Source organism: Colletes latitarsis, chromosome 9, assembly GCF_051014445.1.
Source record: "Colletes latitarsis isolate SP2378_abdomen chromosome 9, iyColLati1, whole genome shotgun sequence".
In the NCBI taxonomy this organism is placed as follows: Eukaryota; Metazoa; Arthropoda; class Insecta; order Hymenoptera; family Colletidae; genus Colletes; species Colletes latitarsis.
Window position 1 is genome coordinate 22,059,562 of NC_135142.1, and position 27,967 is coordinate 22,087,528.

The 27,967-nt window shown below is 38.9% G+C and overlaps 1 protein-coding gene across 7 annotated transcripts; it reads left to right on the plus strand.

Moving 5' to 3' along the window:
• Positions 1-27,602, plus strand: LOC143345944 (diacylglycerol kinase theta). Of its 7 annotated transcripts, XR_013080356.1 has the most exons (19): positions 1-1,349; positions 7,162-7,241; positions 7,508-7,610; positions 7,907-8,127; positions 8,597-8,768; positions 14,032-14,175; positions 17,864-17,998; positions 18,066-18,200; positions 19,138-19,255; positions 19,370-19,557; positions 19,721-19,933; positions 20,147-20,281; positions 20,365-20,539; positions 22,229-22,548; positions 22,649-22,937; positions 23,013-23,172; positions 23,343-23,450; positions 24,405-24,638; positions 25,960-26,063. XR_013080356.1 is itself a non-coding variant. In XM_076773592.1 (18 exons), exons 1-18 carry the CDS (start codon positions 1,214-1,216, stop codon positions 24,513-24,515), a joined length of 2,943 nt encoding a protein of 980 aa, XP_076629707.1. In that variant the 5' UTR covers positions 1-1,213; the 3' UTR covers positions 24,516-27,602. The 7 variants fall into 7 exon arrangements, 6 of the variants coding, with proteins under 6 accessions (XP_076629707.1, XP_076629706.1, XP_076629708.1 ...); XM_076773592.1 differs by having other exon boundaries at positions 24,405-27,602; XM_076773591.1 differs by lacking the exon at positions 24,405-24,638 and having other exon boundaries at positions 25,960-27,602.
• Positions 27,603-27,967: the final 365 nt, after the last annotated feature.

Consider the following 27,967-nt stretch of genomic DNA (forward strand, 5'->3'; position numbering starts at 1 on the left):
GTGTCGTCGGTTTGACGTCGTCGAGGCGAGTCGACGATACGGTCTCGAAGCGGCTGTGCTGCGTGCGTCGAAAATTCGTTTCGTTTGCGCCGTCGATGCGTTATACGGGCCTGGCGTAAGCTGGTTTCGCGAATCGAGCGCGGAGTCGATACTCGGGTCGGTGGCGTGTACCGAAAACGGAACCGAGGAAGCGCGCTGAGCCTCGAGACGGTACAGTGGGGCGGAGCGGCGCCGTCGTTGCGCTCGAACTGGGCGCTTCGAGACTACGGGAGGTCGCGACGCGCACCGTTTCGACGTCGCTGACGAAGGCGATGGTATCGGACGACTGCACCTCAGTGCCCTGATCTTCGCCGTAGATCGCGAACGCGTAGCTGAAATTGCGTAAAATGTGAAGGGTTCCGGGTAGCTCGAGTGCCGCAAATGTTTAAGACTCTCGGTGCGATCGAGATCATGTCGCTGTGTACAACGAAAGAACTAGAAAATTTGTGTACGCAGTTGACTGCCGAGTCTCGCGTGACCTGACCGAACTAATTTCCATCTTTGTAGAATTTTACGCGGCCCGAGAACGCGGAGGGCGTGTACAGCGGACATCGAGATCATCGAAAAAGGAAGAAGAGGAAAGAATCGGGAGAAGTCGAGGGACCCCCGACGGGGCTCCCTCGCGGACGCCCCCCCCCCCCCCCCCCCCCCCCCCGGCTGGCTCGTGCATGATTCCGGCACTGGACGTCGCTGGTGACGAAGGGGCTGATGTCAGTGCGGCCACTCGGCGCCCGCTCCGTGGCTCGGATGCGCGAACGCGACACCCGCATCGTCGTACCGCGAGTGAAGCTCCCGACGGAGGCGGAGGCGGCAGTAGCAGCGGCCGACGACGGTGATGGTCAGCCGCGAAACAGTGGTGACTGCTGACTGGCGTACGATTAAACGGAAACTCGGTCTCGCGTACGGTGCCGTGCCGGTCGGTCGGCCCTAGGGGCGGCAGCTTCGGGAATAATGCGCGTTAGGTACGTTGCACGGCGACGAGGACGACGGTTCGACGCGAGGGACCCGAGCAGCCAGCCGCGGGTGCAGCTGCAGCTACGCAATTATGTACGCGTACGGTTTCGAGATCACGTAGTGGCTGCCGTGTAATTATGTTGTCATCGACGCGCGGCGCGCCCTGTGTAGCTTCACGGTGAAAATCTGGCGTGAGCGGTGCCGCGGTGGAACGGGGAACATGGCGTCGGTCTCGGCTGAGACTCCAGCCAGCCATGGGCACAGCTTCAGCAAGAAGACGTTTCACAAGCGGACGTACTGCCATAGCTGCACCGACACGCTGTGGGGCCTCATACAGCAGGGGTACATCTGCGAAGGTAGGTACCACCCACCCTCTCGTAGCTCCGTTCTTCCATTATCGTGTATGTATATTAGGTTCGCGTCTAGTAACCAAAGATGCGTTTTCGATCGGGAGAACCGAACATGGGCCAGAACGTTATCGTGTCAATCTCGAATTGTCATCGTGTCATCGTCAAGGGGCAATGTTTGGGTAGTTGTATCGCCACTTAGGCTGGTCGGGTTCGCTCGAGACATGCGCATTGATCGAGAAATTCTGTAAACGATCGGAGTTCGCTGGGTCCTGAAAAATAGTCTCCTGATAGATTTTTTTTTTTCTTTTTTTGGGGTCAGACTCTGGGTGGAAACGTTAGCAAATCGTTCAGAGAATATACACGTTTCCATTGATTAAAGAGGAAGCTGAGACGAGCCGACCAGTCCCAGGACGCCGAGCAAGTTTTCACAGAAAAACCGCAAGCCGGAGGACCGATCGATATGAGCGCGTTCGGTAACGAAATCGAATACGCGGCGCATTGCCACCCGGAGTACGCTCGTCCCGCCTTTTCACGGGCTCCGAAACCTTGGTTGGCGTGCAAAGTTGAAACTGGCTGACCTCCAGGAATGATGAATGGCAAGTGTCCATTCACTGTATGTGCAGAGGGTAGGCACGTTCATCCAGAAGCCGCCGAACGCCGATTCTAGGTTTCGACGAAACACCTAATGAAGTTTTAGCAACAGATTACGCGTCTGTGAAAGTAATCCGAGCGTTCGTTACGATTTCACGGGAGCTCGGGAAAGAAAGGGAGGGACGCTTTCGCGCCAACTTGCATATGTTGCTTTGCTTTCAGAGACCGCGTTAAGGAATCGAACCGATCCCAAAATTTATACATCAGTTTACTCAGAAATCAAACGGTTGGTCCTATAATTTTGATTTTTCAGAAAATATTTCAATTTATAAAATTACATAATTATCGTCGAAACCTGCTCATAGATTAAATTGCCAGTTACATTTTTTGCAATAGATATTCGTCGGCGGAGGATTTTACGCAATTATTTTCTCGTCTACGAAGATTCTCGTTTGGTCCAAAGCTACCACCATCTTTGGAGCCCGATAACAGGGCGCCACATTATCCACCCCGTCGCGATTTGCGCACACTCCTGCTCGAGTGTTTACCCCTTGCAGGATGGGGCAGATCGAACGGGAAGAAGACAATACCAACGACTATGTCCTCGTCGTCACCCCCTAAACCTTTTGGTCGTTCTCGAGGCATCGTGTTGAACGGTGGCCCCCGGAAGGATCCGCCTTCGGGACACGGGGCCGCAAAAATTCCAGCAGACTCAACAGTTGAGGGAAATCGAGCTGGCGTACGATGGTTCTAGGCGAGGGCGCGCGCATCGAGGCTTTTCACAAGCATTGATCGCGGGGGGAAGGGAGGGAGTGTTGTGGGGTAGCTGTTACACTCTGGAGAGAGCAGAAGGAAGGGGTACACGACAAGAGGGTTAGCTTGGAACCTGGAGTGGGGACGAGTAGGGGACAGAGAGCTCGTTGACGAGCGGAGGCCGTAAAGGATAAGCATCCGTGAACACTTCCGAACTTTGTATTGTTTAATCGAACAATCGGCTCGATTCATGAGTTTGGCTACCCCGGGATTCCGGCATTTAGGCGTCTGGGAGGAACTTTGAGCGCAACCGGGCGTGTTTAAATTCAGAATCGATCGATTTGGACACGGTACGATTAATCGTTGAAACGCATTTTCCTTCTAGCTAGCCACGGTGTAATTTTAATTTTAACTTTGATCTCGTCGATCGAAACGATTCGATGCGAATGCACTTTGTTCCCTTTTAAAAAACAAGCACAACCGCATGTTTATGCATCGAATCTATTTACGTACGAACAATTGGCAACCAATATTCGACAATCTATATTAACAGCTTTGGACGGTAGCGATTCAATTTATCCCGGTATACTAACAATATAGATAAATTTTTTAAATTTGTTTAAAAATGGTTTTGCGTCAATAATTTTTAGGACCCCCAGAGCAAATTTATAATTGAGAACTTTAAGAGTGTTTCTTATATATTTCAGAGATTTATTATAGGAATGAAATGTTGCACATCTCTGGACAGTAGAAGCAAGATGTCGTTCGTGTAACTTCCCTCGTTAATCGAGTAGATTCTTTGTTCGAGCCAACTATGGTCCCAAAGATGGGTCCAAAGCGTATCGATGTGACGAAGGTAAAAACCGATTGAAAGCGTCCAGTAACAACGCTTTCAAAGCCAGCGCAACGGTGTCCAAAGCGTTTAGAATCGTCGATCTGGAATACGTAGACCACGCAAGCATATCGACGTGCTCGATACGAGCACGCCAACGCCATCGAGGTTCTCGATTCCTAGAATCCACATCCACGCCAAAACGTCGTTCTTCCACGGAAAAGCGAACCGTTCTCTATGTTGATCAATGATACACTTCCATCGATGTTATTTTCTTCGGGCCTTCCCTTTCTTTATCGTGACGTACGACGATAAAAAAGTTGACTGACCATGTGCTCAGAGTAAATTCACAAACAAAACTCGGAGCCGTTGGTCGACGCGTCACGACGAGATTGCACGAATATTCGGAATATTTCTAGACCCGATATCTTAATTTTAGCTTTCGCGGGATTTTGAGGGGCGATCGATACGAAACGACGATACCACGGACCTCGATAGATCTTGAAATTACTGGCAGAACTGCGTGTTGCAAATCTGACCAATCACTGTTTGCATTCCTTCGTTTTCGTTTAAGTATTATAATAATTAAATGAAACGATATAACGTATAAAAGAACGTGGAATTTGTTAAACCGGTGTTAGTCGATGGTTATAAGTAGATTGCAATTTCCTTTCGTAAATTAGGCTTTTCCAAGGTCTTTGTCGGAGTTTTTATTTTCGTCGGGTCGTCCAACTTATTAACAGTCATTCACCTCGTGACGCCAATCAGAAATTTATGAAAAAGCATATGATGGAAACTGTGGAATAACAGAACGCGTCTTCAAGGCTGGCTTTATTTTTAGCAACCCGGAAATATAGTGTAGGCAGCGGGACTTGTGTTGCTTCTACCTGTTTCGATAATTGCTGAAAGTGGAAGTAACATCGATGGAGTTTAAAACTGAAAATTGAAATGGTAGTGAAGTTAGTTATAATAAGTGCACTGTTATACGATAGTAATTTGTTATCATTATTTGTTACAAAATCTTCTGTTACCAGTTTATTCAATGGTTAACGCGTTCAGAATGCCAAGTTTTCGATGGATCTTTAAAAGTCAGACTGCAATAATAAATTACTAGCTGAATTATGCAATGTTGTCCAAGTCAGAAAATATTATTTGAACGCAAAAATTATTTCACCGCTGCTTGATGTACGACGTTCTTCGTTTTATTTTCTAGGCCACAAATAAATAGGGTTGTTCAGCTACTCACCCTCGTAGGGTATTAAAGCCAGGAAGGGTCGGGTCGATATCTCGGTTACTAACGATTCTATCGAAAATTTCTATAGAACATAAAGGTTTCCAAATTTAACTTGCAACAACTTTTGTTGCGTGCATGTTTACTGTAAAAGCAACGGTAAGCGAATTATCGTACATTTTATGAATTTTATTTTTGTGAGTACGAAATTTACAGTTGTGTTAAATTTTTTATAGGTTCTACAGTCTTTATTTTTCCCCGTTTTGTTTGAACATCGTGCCGAAGAATATGTTTGCTTACCAAACGAACATTTGGTGATAACTACGATGGGTCACCAGTGACCCATTTGGCACGAAACGCGTTAAGTGGCGATGGAAGGGCAAAGACCGAGTCGTAAATTATTTTCTTCTCTCGATTTTGTCGAAGTGTTGTGTTATGAAAAGTGTGTACATATGGTACGTTTCTCGAATGCATTCGACGGCTCGTTATTGTCGAGAGAAGATAACAAACAGATCGTAAACTCCACAATTGAGTGCGAACTCTAAAAGCTAGACATTGCATTGCGAACTGATGCTGGACTTTAGTCAAAAACTTTGCAAGGGACTGTTTAACTACAATAGATTGCTCTTTTCGATCTAATGAACAGATACGCTGCTCGAAATAATTAGAGAAGTTCGTTCGCGAAGGATAAACCGTATCAGATTCATTTGTACGTCAAAAATGAAAAAAATATTTCATATTTAACACTCTGGTATTTTTATCCGAACTTTTAGCTATAATAGTATGAAAAAATATATTTAACTGCAACGTATAATTAATAGCCGCAAACAAATAAAAAAAATGAATGAAAAATTAATTCAATTAAAAATGCAGACAGAGTTTAGCTAATGCCAATCTATCTTATAAAATGTCGGCCTACATAATTATTCTGTAATTTACAAAGAACGACGACGCAACAACGGCATTACTTCACCGTAGCTAAGCGTTCTTATTATAAAGTTACATTTTCCGATCGGCCCCGTATAATACTACGTTTAATGGAATATCGATACGAACCAATATATGTTCTAAAAGGTTTTGCAACTCATATCTGCTATTAATATTAGTGGAAACTAAAGGGTTCGTAAATAACATGTTAAGAGTCAATAAATCGATATTTGCGTCAGAAGTAACAGTAAAGGAAAACCAATGATAAATTTAATATTATCTCGGTTCTTACTGATGAAATATTTATTGGCATGCATCTACTGCAAAATACTTAACAGTTTTTATTTTCAATTATCGACTGTAGAGACAGTACTCAAATCTACGAATTAAAATAAAACTATTTTTTTTTTTATTGTGAAACTGCATTTATGAAAACGTTAAAATTTCCGATGTTTATTATCAACGTTTATTTACTATTGTGTTGCATTTTACTCGCGAGACATTAACAGTTTAGTATACTTATACGATTATGTAGTCTCATTGGGTTTAAAAGCAGCGAAGGGTTTCACGCTCTGATTCAAGAGCTTAAAATAAGTAAAGCAGACTTTTTTCATCATAGTTGGATCAGTGCACGCGGGATACATTTTATTTAACAGACTGTTGTATTAATTATTTGTTCAGTCGCTGCTTTCGAATCAAAGAATGTTCATCTTTCTCAAATTTCTGATTTTTATCGATCATTTCATAGAATTTATTACATGAAACAGTTTAATTAGAATAACTATTTATAATTTACTATTATTTATAGATCCAACAGTATAAAGAAAAAATTATAAAAAAAAAACAAAATTTAGTCAGTATTACGGATCAATTTCAAATGTAATAGTTATATTATTTATATATTAATCTGAATTAATTAATCTATTTAAAAACAATTCGTTATGATTTTATTTGGTCGACAAACATTTCTGCAAGTATCGAGATTTATGCACTGATCGAGGTAACCAATCCAATAAGGAGCCTCACTTACACAGTACACCCTCGTCACCTATAGTTACTACTACCTGTTACTTCCACCTCCAACTTCACTCGTAGCTAAGTGACCACCCCTTCCACTTGTTAACATAATGCAACGAATGAGGTTTTCACGCAATCGTCGAGGTTGCATTTATCCAGGTACGATTGCACTTCAAAATAAATCGGAGGCGTTGAAATTCAAGTTATCGATAAAAAGGAAATAATTCTAGTTACAACTAAAAGCCAACTACTTCTAGAGCACTTTAATCGCTCTAAAGATATTCAAAATTGTAACCCTGTGGGGGACGTGCGTCCATTTTGGGAAACACTGTTTTGGAGAGTAGCATTGGATTGTTACTAGAAGCAAGTCCCAATAAAGTCCCTTCTTACATATTTATGAAGGGTAGGAGTTCCCTGGTCGAGGGTTAAATGTATATTTAACATATTTCGCGTATTTGTTGTTGCAGTTTGTAACTTCGTGGTGCACGACCGCTGTCTCAAGGCCGTCGTCTCTCCCTGCTCCAGCGTCGCGGCAAGCCTCATTAAGGTAAGAAACACCCTCTGTTTCTGTTCTTGGCCCTTTTGTGCGACTGGAGACGAGCGAATTCTTCCTGGCGACCTATATTTACGCACCGGTGAGAATACACTTGCCGCACAATGGGATTCGACATCGTCGCTAGCACTTGCAGCGATCGTACTTCCATATATTTTACTCTTTTCGTCATCCCTTTCTCGTCGAGCGACTTTTACAAATGAAATTTTCGACAATTTAAAAATTACGGATAAAGGAGAACGATGCTATTTCTGTTACAGAACCCGGGTGCACACTGTTGGTCCGAACAGGTACATCGTAAAAGAAAATTCTGCAACGTCTGTCGCAAACGGTTCGATGATAGTTTATCCGTACACTGTGAAAGTAAGTTTTCGTGATGTATCGGCCCCCCTGACGTTATTTCTCTAAATACGTGGCTGTTATGTTACAAGAGTGACTAAGGGAGGCTCATGTCATGTTTAAATGAAACCTACATTCAATTTGCCCGGTTATCACCATTGCTTCTTTGAAAGAATTAATGTTTCGAATTTTGTGACTTTGTACCTACTATAATGTAGCCAATAAGATCCGTCACTCGAGGGTTAACGACCACACTTTTGTGCAAACGCGAATAAAGCTCTACAAGGACAGATATTGATTGGTAGCAACTCTGATTTCAGTATGCGAGTACTTCGTACACACGGAGTGCCAGGATTTTGCCGTGGCAGACTGCAAAGAGAACGCCACGTACTTGCCTGGGAAGGACTTGGCGCAGGTAAAACACACTCATCACTGGCGAGAAGGCAATCTTCCCAGCAGTTCGAAATGTGCTGCCTGCAAGAAAAGCTGCTTTTCTACCGAGTGCCTTTCCGGGTTTCGTTGCGAGTGGTGCGGCATGACGGTAATATTACTGTTTAAATTGCAATTTCATCTCACGGGTACTTGCAAGGAACATCCGCGAATTACCTCTACTTCCACCTACGCGACTTTGATGAAACTTTACAGGCTCATAAAGTAGCTAAAAATAAAGGATACGTATTGTTTTTAAACATTGTAACTTAAGTTTAACCCTGGAGTATTCCTAGTGGCTTCCTCAGTTATTTAAAAACTAATTATCATAGTCTTTTGATTGCATCCAGATAAGAATTTCGATCAAGGAATAAGAGATAAATAAATGTTTATAAAAATAGAAGTTTCAATTATCACTTCGATGGTGGTTTATTCTTTTAAAATGGCCGGTTGGAAACCGCGGAAACTTTCAGGATGAAGAGTTTGGGAACCACGGTCTTATGCATTTCCAATAAATGCTCCGATAACCGTAATTTTCTTTCGCGTTACTAACGGTTTACGTCGCAATTATCTGATTACAGTTGCACTCATACTGTTATAAAAATATCCCGCAAGAATGCACCTTTGGGAATTTGGAACCAATCTACTTACCACCGCATGCAGTCAGTATTCCACGTACGGAGGTTCCCATGGAAGCGATCATCGGAGTACAAGTACGTCGAAAAGAAGTCCTGACGCGTGAGTATTCCTGCCGTAAGTGTCTATTGTGCAAATAAACATCCAAACTATCGATTAGGGAATGCATAACACGTGACCGGACATACCAAGTAGTGGAATGAAGTTCACATACATGTACATATTCTGTAAATATACAGGGTGAGTCACCTGAGACCGGAATCGCAGATATCTCCCTGTTTTTCTCGACGATACGAAAAAAGTTCGAAAAAGGAAACCTTTAATTCTAAGAATTATCGCGACAACGATCGTTTTTCTCTCAGTTAGTTAGTTACTAGTTCATCAATTTTTTTTTTTTTTTTTTTTTTTTTTTTTTTTTTATTAAAAATCTATAGATATATTTTTTGATAAAAATTGTACGATGAAACGAATTTGAACGTTCTATAGAAAGATTTGAAAATGAAACGTGTTTAATATCGTGGTGGAAAGATAGAGTTAAAGATAAACTTACAATAAAATTAGTATTTTTTAATATCTCTTTTTCATTTTACAAAAATAACGCTGTAAGGCTAGCCTTATTCTTCTGCTCCACACCATGGTCATTCTCTTTGTACAGTAATGGAAATAGCATTCAGATAGAAGAGTTAATCCTTAGACGACCACGCGGGTTCCACCAGGGATCTGAGCCTCATTATTTTGTAAATAACTCGTTCACTTAATTGAATTAATTCCTGCCATTTTAGGTAATCCTGTCTTTCAACCTTTTTAATCCTATACTGTGGTTACGTGCCCCATGACGGCAGAGATCCCATGTGGTTTAATTATTTCACACATACGAGCAGAATTATGAATCATATTTTTAGAAAATAAATTGAGCAGACACGTACGGTTTTATGTCATTTATAAAGCGCATAAGAATCTACGTACTTTCTGCTTTTACAAGTATTTTTATTCCAAAGCGTTTGTAATATTATTTTTTTCTAATAAATGACGTTAAGTAATTCTTTAACTAACAAACGTATTTCTAAACAATGACAGTTTTAAACACGTTTTATTTCGAAATTTTTCAACGAAACCGTACAACAGTGTTATTTTACTGAAATTAATTTATTATTTTCTATTTTTTTTTTATCTGTCGCTGCATACCTATTTGAACAAGGGATTGACATTCCCACGAAATGTTAAACTCGAAGGAACTCTTTCGATCGTGCAAATATTTAAAATCTAATCTTAAAATATCGATGATATTAAGCATATTAAACTCAGATAACAAATAATGGCTCCATTCGAGTGTTTCGACTTTCATAGGCGATCGAGCTTCTCGATTCTAAAATATACTTTCTCCGGGTTTCTTCAAACAAACGTCACGTTATTAATATTCGATGGATCATTGTAAAAAGAAAAGAACACTGTCATACGAAATATCACATTGTACTCGATGCATAAACGCCTATGCTCATAGCAGTGATATATCATAGCAAGATATTTTAGACTTAGATAGAACAATCACGTTTTATATGTTTCTCATACGCAAATAGAAGTTTTTCCCTTAATTTCACGCAATATTCACTGTTTTCTCTTCTTTTCTTCTAATCGAATCATTCCCACGTAAACGTGTACGTGCATTTGGACAAAATGAATACTGAGAGTCGCTAGGAAAAAAATTTGTCCGTGCACGATAATGCTCATTATCTTATATCGCGAGGTAACGGGTGAACGAAACGTATAAGATAATTTTCATTATCTGCATCGACGCGTGAAGAAAAATAACAGTATAAATATTATCGATTTTTCTTTTTAGACATAAATCTTTTGCATGATGTTTAGCATACGCTCATTCGTACGCGTGTAAGAACACTACTCGACTTTATAATACGTGTTTCCTTCTTCTGAGCATGCCACGTTCAATCTGTTGAATAAAATAAGAACTTCCCCGTTCGTGTTTTTTAACTATCGAACTTGTTTCTGTCACGAGTCTAGTTTGTGTTTCCTACGTCGCTCGAGCCTTCTGTCGAGGTCTGTCTTAATTTCCTGCAGATACTTTTCTCTAGCGATTACTATACAGCCGTATTGCAGTTTATCGCACTCTCAGCTTTTCACACACCGAGGATAAAGGTTCGTGAAAACGCAAACTTGACGATTGCCCGACGTTTCGCCAAACACCTGACTCTGATTTGAAAATATGTCGTCTGGCACGAAAATCGAAGAGATGCGTATCTTTTTATCTACGCTCAATATCGAATTTAAAGGAACGAAACAGCCTCTGGAAGATTATCGTTCTGAAAATGTTGAGTTCCATCGTGACAACCCTCGAATATTTCGTAGATAAAATATATTTTAGGAGAAAACGACTAAAAGGAAAATTTGTATAGTTCTGTGTCAAAAAATTATCAAAAGGAACTTAAAAATGTGCATTTTGTGGTAGAATATTCTCTTAACGGGTGCTCCTGGTTTAGCGAAATGGCCGCTTCCGCCCCTTCTGTTGCTATCGACTTTCTTAGCTTCTGCCATCAATTGTATAAATTAATATTAATTGGACTGCTTTGTAATCTGTATTTCTTCTAAAATACAGATGCAGAGAATGATCAAGAAGAAACTCGTCGTTTGCAAAATGATAATTATCAAGGGGCTATTTGAATCCTTAAATGCGAGATTGAACAAAAATACATACGTATCTTTTAAATTTTCGTGCTGTTAAATATATTTCAAGGAGAACAAAATCGATTCCGGACACTTGGGTAACGTTCCTTGCGAGATGAATTTGTCATAATGAGGTATTAAAGTTTCATAAAAGGAAGGAATGGACTACGATCATAAGCGCTCTACTTATTTTTTTTTAGGAACAATTACAAACTTTCGCATTCGTAGTAACAAATTACAACCGTAAAACACGTTCAGGTAAATCAGTTTTTCGATAAAAGGTGACGACTATTGCAAATTGCTATTTTTATAAATAATATTGCATATGAAGTATAGAGCACCACTTCTTATCGTATACTCGAGATAAAATGCGATTTAATTTAGCATTTCAGCAAGATAATATTACCACTCGTCGATCAAAGTTAATTCTAGCATGGTTACCATCGAAAAACGCACGAGTTTCGATCGTTTGACTTTGACTTTTTGGAAAATTCGCGATATTTACGAACAAAGTTAAATTATCGAATGCGAGGGCGTATAACAAGGAAGTAGTCAGTGCGCTCGGAATACGTTTTGACTTCTGCTTTTAGAAATTAATTTATCAAAATAAAACGTAAGATACATAACATTATAAGAAGGGAAAAGTAAGTCATCAATAAGAAATGTTACGAAATTTAAATTCGTATATGGAGACGAAAAATTAGTCCCATAAGTACGGAGATAAATTTTTAAACTTTATTGGCCGTTCAACGTAAAGATGAAATGTATAAAAGAAAGAATTATCACGCGATGGGATTCGTGATTCTCGTTAGAAATAGATTCGAGGAACAGTGACTCGAAATACGAATAGACGATAAAATTTTGTAATGAAATTTTGTATAAACTCTATTCTATCCGAATCTATTCGGAGAATCATCCGCTACCAATATGGCGCTGTCGTTGTTACGTGGTTTTGTTCATTCGCACGTCATCTTTACGTTAAACGGACAATACATAGTATTTACTCAACACTTTGAATGACGTGCTTAAGTTTTCATCAGAATCGCTGGTAAACGTATCTTTTACTGCAATATACCTTTAAATTTTTCGAAAATAAGTTTGCGACCAGAGTATCTAGTTTGCGTATATTTGTGAACATTATAGCTTCTGTGGCTGTCGCTGTTATTAATCGCTATCATCGATGTGCATTTAATAGGCGTAATTATATTTACGATTACTACGTAAATTCATGTTGCTTGACAATTACAATTACACGGGGTTCTTGGTGAACATTCGGGAAAATTAATGTACTTTGCGACCGTGGATAAACACTACTATCTGAGAATGAAAAATGGAATAATAGATCTAATTAAATTGTTATGGTAATAGATATAGTAATAAACGGTATTGGTTGAGCATTCGCTGAAGATGAAACAAGCACGGAGTTCCAAGCTTTTATATTTTTTATTTTTATTTGATTTTGTTTTTATAGATAGACAAAAATACCTTTTTTTTACGTTTACTGTGTCTAGAAAATAGTGAATGACGATTAAAATAAAAATTGGTGTCGTGTGTCGCTGCACCACACTGAGTGTTTGCGATTTAAGTGTAGCACGCCAATTACACGTTTGTCGATGATACAATACAGGTTCACGTTTTTATAGCGATTTTCTATTTTAACGTACATGCAGTTTACACGTTTTTGTTTTTTTTTATCATCATTGTAAGTGTCTGGCTACCGTATAATTTTGTATTTGGAATAGTTACATTCGCTTGATTAAAAATTGAACAGTTTGAATATTGTAACTCTCCTTCGAGTACTTTTCAGGCGCCATTTTTCAAGAGAAATTTTTCATTTTTCGATTATCAGATCGTTAAAACGAATTCCAATAGAGGCTGATACAGATTCTGATGTTCAATTTATTTTAAACGATGACTAAATTTTCGAGAAAATTATCAAAAAAAGAGACAATAACATTATTATAATTTGTTTCCTATGTTAGAAACTCAGTATAAATAGGCAATACAATTTTGTTTATCAAGCATGTCACGTGCTGGGCGTTCCACTCTGCCCTAAACCTATTAAGAATAAAAAATAACAATAAAAAAATAGGTATACGCCGCAAGAAAGAAGAAACTAATGGAAAACAGAAATACAGGTTTAACCCTCTATAACTCCCGTTTAACTCTGAGATCACACGTTTCGTATACATTTTCAAAGACCGATTTCATTTCGTTATCAATGTGTGTCGTGGTTTTATTAACACGATAGTATTATCGTTACTAATAATATTTACAATTCGTCATACCAGGATGGAACGTAACTCCCAGGAGTTACCAATACTAACAAACCCTACGTACAATCAGTAAGGATTTATGTAATTTTTCTTTATTAGTTACGTTACTTTTATTACGTTTGGTAAGGTATAAAAAATAATCAAAGAAAAGAAAAGCTGTCGTTCTGTTATCCGAAAATTCTATTGTACCGTGCCGATGTTTAACAGTGTTTTATCGTATAATTTCCTTTCAGAAGTCAGACATAATTTTGGGTTATAGAGGGTTAAGTGAAGAGACGCGAAATTCGCGTGTCTACGATTAAATCGCAGACACCTGCGTTGTGTGTGTATATTAACTAAAAACGGAAGGGAAAATTGTGTAGAAATCAGACTTTGTAATGGTAACCGTATAAAAAGCTCGGTCTACCATTTGCTTCTATTTGAAGATAACATCGGAGAGCAATTCGATTTCGCTGAGAGTGAACAAAATGGGGCTGCAGGCCGCCTATCCGAAGCTTTGAGGCGCCTTTCACTAGTTTTGCCACGTAGCTGCCATGGAAATTGTCATGCTTCCCCTCCTTATGTTCGAGGTATCTAGAATATTACCATCATCTGACATTCGTCTTGTGTGAGCATAATCGATGTTGAGATGTTAGCGCGAACCGAACGGTACAGAACGGAACTTTGCCGTAGTGATTATTGTTCTTTGTACATTACGCTTCTGTCTATCTATCTCGCTTCTTTGACTTTCTTACTTTATCACTTTGTCACGCTATTTACTTATTTTCGATCTTTCCACACCAACCGAAGGAATCAAGATGTATTACAGGACGATACTTCTTTTAAACTCTTTCGGTATGAACGACCCAGGATCGATCATTTATCAACATTAACGCATTCACTGTCCGCTGAGCCACATGTGGGTCAGCCAGGGATTCTAACCGTAACCTGGCTAGCCAAGGCAGATTATGGCAACCCACAGTAACCCACGAGAGAACTGCTTCTCGAGTCGTACAGAGAGGGTTATCGAAAAAAAATAGTATCAAATATAATATCAGGAAACAACGAAGTTTCGACAAAATTAAAGATTCTGTCACAATTATTATTGTGGCTAATAAGTAGTATTATAGAGTATTGTATATTACGTAGAGCACTCTACGAAACTGAGGATCGAATCAGGATTGAGTTAGGATTAGAATCCCTGGAGCCAGGACGGTTTTGATTCAAGAATTCAGGGCAGATCCAAAAACCTTCCTTGGAGGGGGCGAAATATGTAAAAATATACGTTTGAACCTTTTTTTTATTTATCAATCTTCTGAAGAAAATAATTAAATTGTAAATGTTCATGAAAAGCATATTTTTATAGAAGATAGATCAAGAAATAGAAATCAAAAATTTGTCCCACGATAGAGTCGCGGATGGATTTAAATTTTATTTCGATAATTATGATTTCTTATCCAAACGATTTTGAAAGGTAACTCTTTGACAACACCATACCGAAAGGGTTCATAATTTAGTTCTATCTTGTCGAAGGAACATATATTTAAGAGTGCTGCTTTTTTAACTACTAATTTTGTCTTACTTGACGAAGTGCTGCAATTAATGCGCTTGCTTTAATTATATGAGCCCTTTAACTTTAAAGTAACGTATATTTTGTATATTTACGTGGCATGTAGATATACATTGTTTTTTGTTTCAGAATACATTACTAAAGTGATGAATTTTAATAGTTGAGAATTAATATATAATTAATTTTCAATCGATTTAGAATGAAATATTACGTCACTGTATAATGACATTGTTCTTTTATACGTTTTAAATCAATATTGCACCATTTTTTAAGTACAAGGCTCATACTTTCCACAGTTATTCGAAGTACGTAGAACGTCAGAGATGGGTATCATTTTGTTCAGTATTTAACATCTATCTTAGACAAATAAAATAGACAAAACTAAAATGTTTTCATTCAGAATTATAAACACTTCAGTGATTCCCTTGACTCATATACAATTATTTTGTTTCATTAATTAATGTATGTTTAAAGAAATATATAAAATGTTAAATATTCTGATTCGTAGGTTTAAACAAATCTCATCTCTGTCGTATACATATAAGAGACAGATTATCGTCTCACCAGTAAATTAATTTTTTATAAATATGTGTTATTCACAGCCAGTACCGTGAAGCTGTTACACCACAAATTGTACTGACTGCGTAATAATCACATTTTTGAGTACTTTCATATTTTAGCACGATTCTTCGTTGGATACATAATTTTATAAAAAGTTTATATAAAATGCGTACTATTCACGTGGAACTGAATCGTCGGAGAAACCTTGCATTTACTACTAAATACTAAACCATATTCCCATAGATGATAAAGCACTTTCTCTTTCCTATAAAAAAAAATTGTTACGTTAATTACTATAATTTAAATGAATCCTTTGGATACAGGCAACCTTTAAATTTTCACTTTAAAGAATTTTATCACAAATATATACAGGATGATTTAGTAACTTCATGTTGCACGCCATTTTGGAAGGAGCTGTTAAAAATAAATATACAAACATTTTCCAAATTTGATATACCTAATAACTAGATTCCCTCCTTCCTACCTTAATTGTATTCTTAAGAAAGTACCACGCACTGTTTACATTTGTCTTTTTACTATGTTATAGCGTTTCCATAATACTTGCCAACCATTTCGTTCCCTAATAGTTGACCTGAATTCAAACGCGATACGGATTTTTCAATTTATTTAGTTTTAGTTTATAATGTTTCATAGAAATAAGCGACCAAACTTTCGCATCTTTTCTTTAATTTTAGTGCCTGTCTCCAAAGGGTTGACTATTACGAACCCGCCATTTCGTTGACCAACAGGCTCATGTATTTCGAAAACACACTGAAATTTCTAATGCAACGTAATAACGATCAATTTACATTTCAGCGAGCGTAGGATAAATCGAACGATCACGAAAATAAAACCGCACCTCGCGTCACCTTGTTGACCGTCTCTATGAATGTTTGTTACTTTGTTAACATTTACGTTCTAGCATGTGTGTATGTGTTGCTTCGGTGCATGTACTGTCACACTCAGCCCGCTGGATTTCCGTGACGCTTATCACGCCACTATGCAGTGCAAACGAAGCGCAAGAATGCTACTGAATAAATCTCCTTCCTATCATGTGTGTTCTGCAAACCCATCGTGCCCGATGGTAAGAGGTATCACTTATTCTTGGAAGTTTGAAAAAAAAAAAAGGATTGCGTTGTAGCGCCAGTATATGTAAACGCGTGTGTTCCCTATCCCACTTCTTCTCACTAACATCTCATACGTTGCAATTGCTATAGACCGTTAACGCACAAATTTGCACCTCGTAGAATGTCCGAAACGTTTAGTGCATAATGTCGGTGGACGGAACGAGGCTAGTGGATGCCTCGTTTACAATAACATTTTACAGTAGAGAAAGAACATAGGCAAGGATTTGAGAAATTTGATCGATACGTTCGAAGTTTATTTTTAAGCACAGTACTGCCTCTACTTGCGCCAATCTGCGTTGAAGATACTTCGTGTTTCTTTCGCTCGAGTAACTGAAAGCAGAAATAAAAAGAAAAAAGGTGCCGAAACATTGTAACAGATGTATCAGATTTGATTGCAAGAAGCGAGGTAGTACTGTACTTTGATTGGAACTTCGATAATCCAACGCATCAAATACGATAGTTACGTTCGTGGATCTTGCTCGTTTCTCGTTTTCAAATTCGAAATTGCAATTTCCTACGGTTGCCCTTTGAACAGATACTCCCAGATTCTAGGAGGAAACAGAGCTACGAAATACGATATTTCGATAAAATTATGCACTAAAATTTCCGAACGTCTCACATGTAAGTTTCATTGAATCCGTATCCAGACCACCGACGATCAATTTCTTCAGTTCGATATATTAGCGCTTTGATAATAGCTGTATCATAGTACCACCGGTTGAAGGTCCAATCGGATACACTTGGTCCGCAACATATCCGTGTCCAACGATCCCGTAATAACTCACCGGGAAAGTGTCTTAGCTACTATAGATGCTTCTCTTACCATACACCATTAATGTTATCTGAGTAATGACTGCCAAGCGTATTAATATACTTGCATTTTTTTTAACGGTAGTTGAAGAAACGAGACGATGCATTTTTACACCCGACTTTCGATGGTGTGCTGTACAAAACCGAACGCGAACGGAACGATCTGGAGCTTAACGTGTTACAAAATCGACGATCGATTTCATTTTTCAGCGAGAAGCATATCGGAAGAGTTCAGCAGCGCGGACGCAAGGTATCGTGACAATGGCGAATCAGCACCAGGTGGTACGCACAGTCGCGATCCACGTTCGCCGAAGGAGAAAGAAGATAAAGATAGAAGCGACGAAGGTATTTCGATACGTCCCACGCGGTTGGTCCATGGTACATCTTTTACCGATCTTCTGTATTCCTACAGAAATGGTCAAGGTGTACGACGGCAATAATTCCCACAGACGACGGATATTTCGCGTGATCTCTGTTCCACGGCAAGCAACCACGGAACAGGTCCTGACGTCGGCGCTTCGTGCATTTCACATTACGAAAGATCCCAGTACGTAGAACAAAATCATTGTTCGAAGTGTCCATTGTACTTGTACTGCTAACAATCCATTCGTTAGATCATTAATGAACTGTTGAGTTTGTACTTGTAAATCGTGTATCACCTAATCCAATCAAGAAAGAACCAAGCGACAATGGCGTCTGCTGTTCCGAAAGAGCCAAGAAAGGAAACAAGAATTTGGGGCGAAGAATGTGAAACGAAGCTTTTTCACAAATCGATACTAAAATGAACCTTATTTTTTTACTACCGTGTTCTTGGGCTGACGAAAAAAGCGTGTATGAAACCATGACCTTTAGCTGACCTTTGGTAACATGGCTCATAATTCGTTAGTTGTACTTTCATACGCTTTCGCTTTTTCGATTAAATGTCACATTTTCTAACCCAAGGACATTTGAAGTTCACCGTGTCATGCGTGTATACGAATTTCTTTTTTAACAGATTTTAATAAAAGCAATAGCTCTAGTATATTAAAACTAAATCTTTTCAGAAAAGAAAACCTGTAAGAACTTTTATAAAGAACGAAAGAATTTTGTAATTTTGTATTGACAAAAGCAAAGAACGTAAATTAAAGTAAAGGAAAACGTATGAATAAATATTGTTTCAAAGTGTATGGTTTATACAGGAATAATACACTTAAGAACCGCTCGCGTTAGAAAATTTATGTTTCTGGTATCAGATCAAATTTGTACGTGTACGTAGGTATCAATAACATTTATATGAACTCAATCTGTCAGACGTGTATGCACGCCTACGGCTGTAGTTAACCATTATATTGCACACCCACGTGATGATCGAACTGATAACTACAAACAGAATAGTTTCGTATCAGGGGAAACATTCCTCTCTCGTGCGTAAATGCAGTTGCATTTTACATTGGAATTTATTTAGAAAGGGATCAATAATTGTTTCTTTTTTTTGTTTAATTCAGGTAACTTTTACCTCACCGACCTGTATGCTATGGAGGAGACCGAATTATGCGATCCAACGCCGGTTCTAAACTTGAATCGCAAAGAGGGGAAACGTCCGGCTGTCTTTTTACGATTCAAGTAAGTTGTACATTTCTCTCCTTTTTATTTGTATATTTTCTATTACAGATTTAATGTGTTGCTTACAGTATTGGATTGTACTGCACGTAATCGGATTTGATCTTATGATTACAGGGATAGCGAAGCTGGAGAAGTGCGCGTCTATCCGGGCAAGCTACAGGTGTCAGAGTCATTCTGCATAGTACCTGTCACGGAAACAACAACGATCGCCGACTTAATCGAGGAGGCACTCCAGAAATTTGGTCTGGAAAATTTCAAGTCGGAAGATTACAGATGTAGCGAGATTCTTCTGGACCGCGGTGGTAAATTTAACGCCTATTAACAGTTAAACTTCTTCAATTGCATTCGTTTAAAATTTTGAGGTTTGGGATTCTTTTGTCCCAATATACTGTTCCCATTATTATTTCACATCATTCTTTAATCACAGCAATGTGTAACTACATCTAATTACTTGTATTTGTCCAGTCACCGAAAGAGTTTTAACTCGTGACGAAAAACCATGGGAGATTGTCAAGCAGCTAGGGAAAGATTCGATCAGGCAAATGGAGCTGATGCGATTCTATCTGCAGTTGAAGCAAGATCCTCACGGACCTAACTTAGCTTTATTCGTGGGTAACCTGCCACCGAATTTCTCGGAAAGAAGTTACGAGAACATGTTGACCGAATTCTTAGGCAAAGGTAATCAGCTGTGATTGAACGATGGAGCAATAGAAATTTCGAACAATAATTAATAGCAATTGAGCTCTTCGATTGACAACTAACATAAGTCCAAAATTATTATTTTTAATATGAGGATTTTAAAAGGAAGACTGAGAAAAGGGGTTTACTTTATTTGTCAACTAAGGGGCTCGATTAATACTCGTAATAAACATTCGTGTGTCGTTTTCCTAGAAAATAAATTCTCCTCGATTGGTCCCATATATTACGAGTACGGCTCGATGGTAATCATTTACGAGGATGCGAATAAGGCAGTCAGAGCGTTGTATACATTACGAGAATCAAAATACGAGGACAAACATCTATTAGGTACCTTTTCACGCCATTCATCGGTCAACGTTACAGGTGTTTTACAATGTGCGTTAATTACGTCGATATTTTCGTGATTATAGTTATGCTGCTACCGAGTATCGAGCCAAGCATGGTTCCACCAGGTGTGCAACCTTTGCTCGTCTTCGTGAATGTAAAGTCCGGTGGTTGTCAAGGACTTCAATTGATCTCCAGCTTTCGTAAACTTTTGAATCCGTATCAGGTGTTCGACCTGGACAATGGAGGACCACTTCCTGGGTACGTAACAGAGAAAATACATTTAATCCCTAATGAATGTTTGTTTAACGTTTAATTTACATTATGATTTCATTTACAACTCTTACTTAAAACATATACTTTCAACCAAATCTGATCGCCTTCAAAATCTCGCCATTTGAAAAACTAACATGTTACGTTATTTTACGATTATTTTACTTTTAATATACTGAATATACTATAATTATTTAGCGGAGTTTGATCAATTATTTCCATATAATTTTCTACGAATACAATAGGGTTCCGATTTTCCGGCACTCGGAATGTCCGAGTAACAGGCATATTTACCCCGAATCCAGGTATTTTTCGGTAAATGTTACGGATTATATTTTATACAAACAAAAAAGTCACAGCCGCATGCATCCAGCAGTGATGTCGATACTCAATAGTTGGCTAATAAAGCGTAGAAATTTTATATATTTTATTTTTTACTGATAAATTGTATTAGTATATTACCCATGGTTGTGCTTATTCAAAATCAAAAACAAATTTCCACAAATTTTTTCTGTAGTGGATGCAGAAATTTTTCGGCGAAATAAAAATTTCAAACCGTTCGAAAAAAATTATTTTCGGTTGCGGGGGTCAATTACAATCATTTTTGGTCGATAGACATACCCCCGAAATCCTACGTACTTTCGAGAAAAAATTTTTTTCCCGAAAATATAATGTGTGATCTGAAATGATTCCCCTCACTTCCACTTCTGTTCATTTCTGTAATCTGTTGGTGATGTTGGGAGTGTCACCAAAATGGTAGTGGGGCTCTAGAACCCCAGAAAAATGGGCCAAAAAAATACATTTATTTGATGTCTTATTATTGCTTTACAAATTTTTGTAAGTATTATGCATTTAAGTAAATAAAGAATTGGAATATAAATAAAATTATATTCGAATTATTATGCAAGTTATTTACTACTTGGTTAATCGACGATCGTGTGTAGGGTGTGGCACGTAGAATCACTTCGACATCTTTGCAAGTATTGATTTTACCGAAAACTGTTTCAAATGAAGATTGTGTAGTTCGAAGGAAGCTTGAAATAATACATTTTCTCTATCACTTATAATTGCCAAGATTTAAAAATCATTTTCGAATTCTTTAATAAACATCGCTATTTAGACGCTATCAATATTTACTAATTAGATGCGATATTCGAACCATAAAAGAAATTTGAAGTATGCAATGTTTGTTGGGATCAATTTTTGTTAAAATCAAAATTTACAAAATCATAGAAGTGGTTTCCATTACATGCATTATCGTGTATAAAATTTGGCAAAATTATGTCTCATTAAGCAACCTGCTTCGTTAACAAAAAGACTCGTAATTGCTTAATTATACTCGACATAATGAGCCATAGCTTCACTGTAAATTATTAATCTAATGTATTATACTGGGTGAGGCACAGGGATGGGCAAAATGTATCTCAAGAAGTATTCAAACGACGAATACTGTGCTCGTTCGTTCGCGATCTGAATTAGTATTGTTAACAATTCATTCCGCCATTACACGTGGCCCTGAAAATGTACGTTTGTTTTGAAAAATTTGTTTATACAACAATAAATGAAGTCGATGTTTAAATGAGTTAGCTGGAGCATTTTGTACAATTCGCACAGCACTGGTATTACGGTGTGTACGATTTGTATAATATTAATTTAATAATTTCCATTGCATTGCAGACTTTACGTTTTCCGTCATATAAAGGATTACAAAATCTTAGTTTGCGGTGGGGATGGAACAATAGGATGGGTACTGCAGTGTTTAGACAACGTAGGTCAGGACAGCGAGTGCTCCTCACCTGCGTGTGCCATCGTTCCTCTGGGAACAGGAAACGACCTTGCGCGTGTTCTGTGTTGGGGTTCCGGCTACACTGGTGCCGAAGATCCTTTGACTTTGCTCCGCGACGTGATCGATGCGGAGGAATCCCTGTTGGATCGATGGACCGTAGTGTTCCATCCAGAAGAGAAAGAAGACAAGCAGTTAGTCCTCAATATAGGAGGTTAATCAAATTAAACACAACTTTCAACCTAGCAACGTTCAGGAATTACAATCATCTCAAATGGGTGGCAAAAACGTCATTTTTCGCCTAAATATTACAGGAGGCGGTGCAACGAGCGAGGACAATACGCAAATATTCGTAATGAACAACTACTTCGGAATTGGTATCGACGCCGATTTGTGTTTGGGCTTCCATAACGCCAGAGAAGAAAATCCGGATAAGTTCAAGAGCAGACTGCATAACAAAAGGATGTACATGACGCTAGGTTTACAGAAGTTGATAAAACGGAAACCTTTGAAAGACTTTCACAAAGAAATTCGATTAGAAGTGGACGGGAAGCTTGTCGAATTACCTGAAGTCGAAGGAATAATTATCCTTAATATTTTAAGGTATTGTTTAGTTTGTGAATTTTCTACCCACGATTGCCCAATGTTTCTTCAATGAGTTTCTCCTGGACAATGTAGTTGGGGTTCCGGAGCAAGCCCCTGGGGATCAGACACCAAGGAAGATCAATTTTGTACGCCAAATCATTGGGACGGGATGTTGGAAGTAGTCGGTGTCACGGGCGTGCTGCATCTTGCACAAATTCAATCTGGTATTCGTGCAGGGTTGAGGATAGCTCAGGTAAGGTTTTATTCGATGATTATTCGATCGGAAAATATGACGTGAAAATCGGGGTTTGAATGGTTGAAATCATGGAAACCAGAAAAATTTTCAATCGCTGACTATAAGTAGTCGTAATAAGACTCGAACGGCAGGCGATTTCTTCTTGTTTATCCCCATAACTCTCACAGGGAGGACACATAAAGATTCACTTGCACTCTGATACACCGGTACAAGTGGATGGGGAGCCGTGGGTCCAGAGTCCAGGGGATATCGTAGTATTAAAGTCAGCACTGAAGGTAATCTTAGTACAAACACTCATAACAAACCCCATAATTCCGTTGAAATATAGAACAGAATGGGTGTAATGCACCGTAAGAGTAAACTCTAAATCCCTCTAAGTATTTGGCATTGAAACTGTGTCCTCGCTGTTTGCACCTAATTTGTATTCCTCATTTAACCTTTTGCATTACAATTTTTTGTGCAGTAATTAGTTGTCAATTTCATTTATATCGATGTTATATGTCTTTTTTTTTAATCCAGTGTTTTAAGCGCACCAGTTCCTACATGTTTTAATACGTTAACTGGCAAATTAATCTTGGCATGTCATTTTTTGAGGAAGATTAAAACAGGGCACGATGAGTATGCTGAAAATTATTGTACATATTTTCTAGGCACATTTTCCGCGATAACCCGAGCAAATTTTATTATTATTAGGTGGAACACCCTGTACGAGCCTTATGAATGGCAGTAGTATGCCAATTTTGAAATTACATAAGATTATGTTACCGGTCGTGAATGTGCTAAGGCGTAATGTTAGTTTTCTCGAGTAGTTGAAGGGTACGACTTTTAATATTTAATATAATTTGAATTAAGTAACGTGTTCTTTTCATTTTAAGCACGCTTAACGCAGAATACCAGACATCAACGACGCTTTGAAGACACAGTTACAGTGCGTAGGGTTAACGGTTGTTGGATAGTGTTTAGGGACGTGATACCCTCGACTTATTAGAATTGCCGGTATTCACTCATGCTGTTCGATTTCGTGTAGAATGATGGGGCTATCAACATAGTTGTCGCACGCTGAATCTCTGCAGGAGCATCTGTACTAGCTAGCCGCTTAAACTTACTTATCGTGACGCTCTGCGCAGTCTTCCTGAAAGCATAATCCAACTGCTGGTGTCCGGCAGTGCATGCAATCCTCCCCTGATCGCACACTGACTAATATCTCCTCGTTCCTTTGTTCACTCCAGGCTACCATGTTGAAGAAAAATAAGATCAAGCGTCGGAATACCGAACCGTCGATTCCACCCGCTAATGGGGAGGCGGGCAAGAGCACGGACGAGTGTACCAACAAAACCTAACCACAGCTTGCAACTAGTCGATCGATTAAATTCATGATTCAAGTTTCCGACCAGTGCTCCGCCTAGACTCCCCGATTGTGCAGATTCTGCAACAATGGGAGGGTGGGGGGAGTTTCGGTGTGGGTACGCCATGCGAAAGATGTACACTACATGTATTTCCTGTATAGTAAATATCCATTCGATGTTTCCGTCGCATGTAGCCCTCTGTGCCACTCTTATCGATGTATTAGGGTGATCAACAAATCCTTGGACAACTTCAAACTCGTGTGACCTTCAAAGAAGTTTAGAAATATCTGCAGAAGTTTGATACGCTAAACTTACACAGAGCAATTTCTTTAAGCCTTATATTTGTATTACTAAAGTTTCAGAATTTGTTGAATTTCCGAATTGAGGATCATTCCTTGTTATATGTATGTTTTTTGCTTGAAATTTATTTCAGTTATTTCGACGATTTATAAATCTCTTCGCTAATGTTTTTACTGACCATCGGATATATAGTTGATAATTTGATGCTATTAAAGTTTAAGCTTGTCCGGAAATTTATTAGTTACCCTAAAGTCTAAATGCTCGGCGCCATTCAAGCTTGTTGTTACACAGTGTTGTGAAAAATTGTAGGTTCGACAAAGTTTGGTCGATATTCTTAATGAACACTGAACTCGGTGAACAGTAATGGTCATTCCATGATATAACTTTAAAAGAAAAAAGAAACAAGCATTGTCTTATTGGAAAATAATTTCTTTCCTAATTTCTGATGCAGCATTTCTAGCATTTGGTTTCCTCAAAAATGGAAAATATTTTTCTCCTATTTTAAGTGCAACATCCAATTTAATGTTTTCTTATAGCAAAACCTATACAGTAAATCCTTTCCTTGTTTTCGCTAGTTTGTGAACGAGCGGCGTTAGAACAAAATGGCGGGTAGCAAAATTCTATCGCTAAAAGTGAAAATAGTACAGTTGGTAACTCAGTTACTATAACATTGTGACAGAATGAAAGGATTTACTGCACTTCTTCACAACACTGTGTGTGATATAGTTGTTATGCATATTTTTTCGAATAGTATTTACAGCTTGAGGCATTAACACTTCAAGGACTTTGCAAACTTAACGGTCAAATTTAAAAAAAAAAAAAAAAAAAAAAAAAAAAAATCTGTTGAGTCTGCATCCTCTAAACGAATCAGAATTCCTTATAAATAAACATATTGGTACCAAGTCCATTCTATTAATTACAAAACTCCATAGAACTGGATTAGACGTCCCGGCAACTGTCCTTCGAGTGTTAATTTACTCTTTGTTTCAACTTCTTTTCGTATATGAACATCCTCTTGTTGGTCCGTAAATTCTGACTGTGTAAGGAGTGTCGAGGTATTGCTATTTACTTGGTTACTGGCATTGACATTTTCTCAATTGCTCCTTTGTGCGCCCCCTGTGACCCTGTCCCTTCCTAGGCCACGATGCTGAAGAAGACCAAGGGTAAAATGAAACGGCGTAATACAGAGTCCAGCATGCAGCTGGCCCTTCAGGCCGCGCCCTCGAACGAACCGGAACCAGAAATCTTCTGAGTGACCGAACGTATTCCGTGCAAGCGGAACGAGGATGTCACGCCACGAGTACCGCGTATTTGCGCGCGAAAATGGCACGGCTCTATCACACGCAACAAACGAAATCGGCCTCGAAATTCGTCTGTCTGACCGCCGGGTCACGCTCCGTACGAACTTGAAACGTTAAGCGCAAGAAACACACGGATTTTCCGATCAATACGACGACAACAACGCAAGGAAACTCCTCCATAAATGCCAGGATAAAAAGGACTACGCATACGTATGATAAGGTTACAAATTACAAAGCAGAATGAACGCTCGTTTATGGACATTTCATTATGAACTCGAGTGATCTTTAATGTCCCTTTCCCCGAGTTGCTAGGATGAAAAATAGATCTCATTTTTAAATGTTAATAATCATTATATAGCATTGTACGTAGCTTCGATCGATATTTTTTTAGTAAAAACGAACAAAAAAAAAAAGATGATAAAAGAAGTGAAAGAAACCTGAACATGTGTGATAGAACGATTGCAAACAACATTGAGAGCAACATTGAACGTATATCTCCTCCCGTTTATTCGCTTGACAGCCATTACTTCCGCATTTGCATTTCATATCCCGTTACTTGATCCCGGGATGAAAAATGAAAGGGTATCGTATTGTACATGACGTTTCGTATGGTATTTTACTAATCCACAGCAAGTATTGTGGTACGATAAAGATCAGTTGTTATTAATACAATATATATATATATATATAAATAAATAAATATATATAATATTTATGATTAAATATTAATATATTTACAAAAGAGTAACGTATTAGGTATTACGATTTTAAGTTGTGATAACTGTTGTGCGTCTGACTGCTGGGCAGTCTGGAATTTATAAACAAAAAAAAAAAAGAACAAATACCAGTGGCAGTCAGTCATTTTATAGGTTACGAGAAAAAAAAAAACTAAAAGAATGAAAACACTATTACGAGAACGAGTAAATGTAACGCGTTTAGTAGGATTAAATTCGTCGGCGAAGTGCTTTGCCAACTCGCCTCGATGAAGCGAATTATAACGTCGTGGTGTAAAAATCAGAGGCGACTTGGCAATGTTCGCTTCTCCATTCGGCTCTAGCAACGTCCTTCCGTACGAAGGGGAGCATTGCCAGAGCTAAATACGCTAAGGTAACACATTCCGCTGTAACGTGGTAAAGGACATACGGACATGTACATTTCTAAACTATGCCAAAGGAACTTCTAACGTGCTAACACTTTCACGCTGTTTGGACACCTCTCGACACACGGGCTGGTTCTGACAGAGAGAAAAACGGACGTGAAGCCTTTCGAAGCAGCGATTTGTACGACAGGAGGCGCCGAGGAAATCGTCGGGGCCGGCCAAGTGCAACTGCATCGTCACGGCTGAGAAACATCGTGGATCGTGTTCATATTTGGACCCTTCGTTGGCATCATTCGATTAAGAGACAATTACGGTGCCAAACAGTTGTACATAATACTGTAAATGTAGGAGATAAACAAAAATTGTTATTTGAACGGCAACGAGTTACCGTTGCATGCCGGACATTGAACGATTGTCCTCGTAGAGATACCAAAAGGGGTATTCAATCTAGGAAACGAAAACGAAAACGTGTGCGTTTCGATCGACCATTAGGAGGGATTGGATGGTTATAACGTGCAAATAAAGAAGAGAAAACGTGTCAAAAGGGGGGTGGGATGGGGAGGGAGGGAAATAGTTTCGCGCGCGATGGTTCTTTGGTTTTTGCGTTACGAGACGCTTGTAGATTTAACGCTCCAGTGCACCTCTAGTTACTTCGTGAATCTCTACCGTGCGTGTTCCCCGCGAGAAATTGTTCGGGGGGGAACACGGTTTTGCTAGTAAAAGAAAATTCATCACGGGAGACCGTC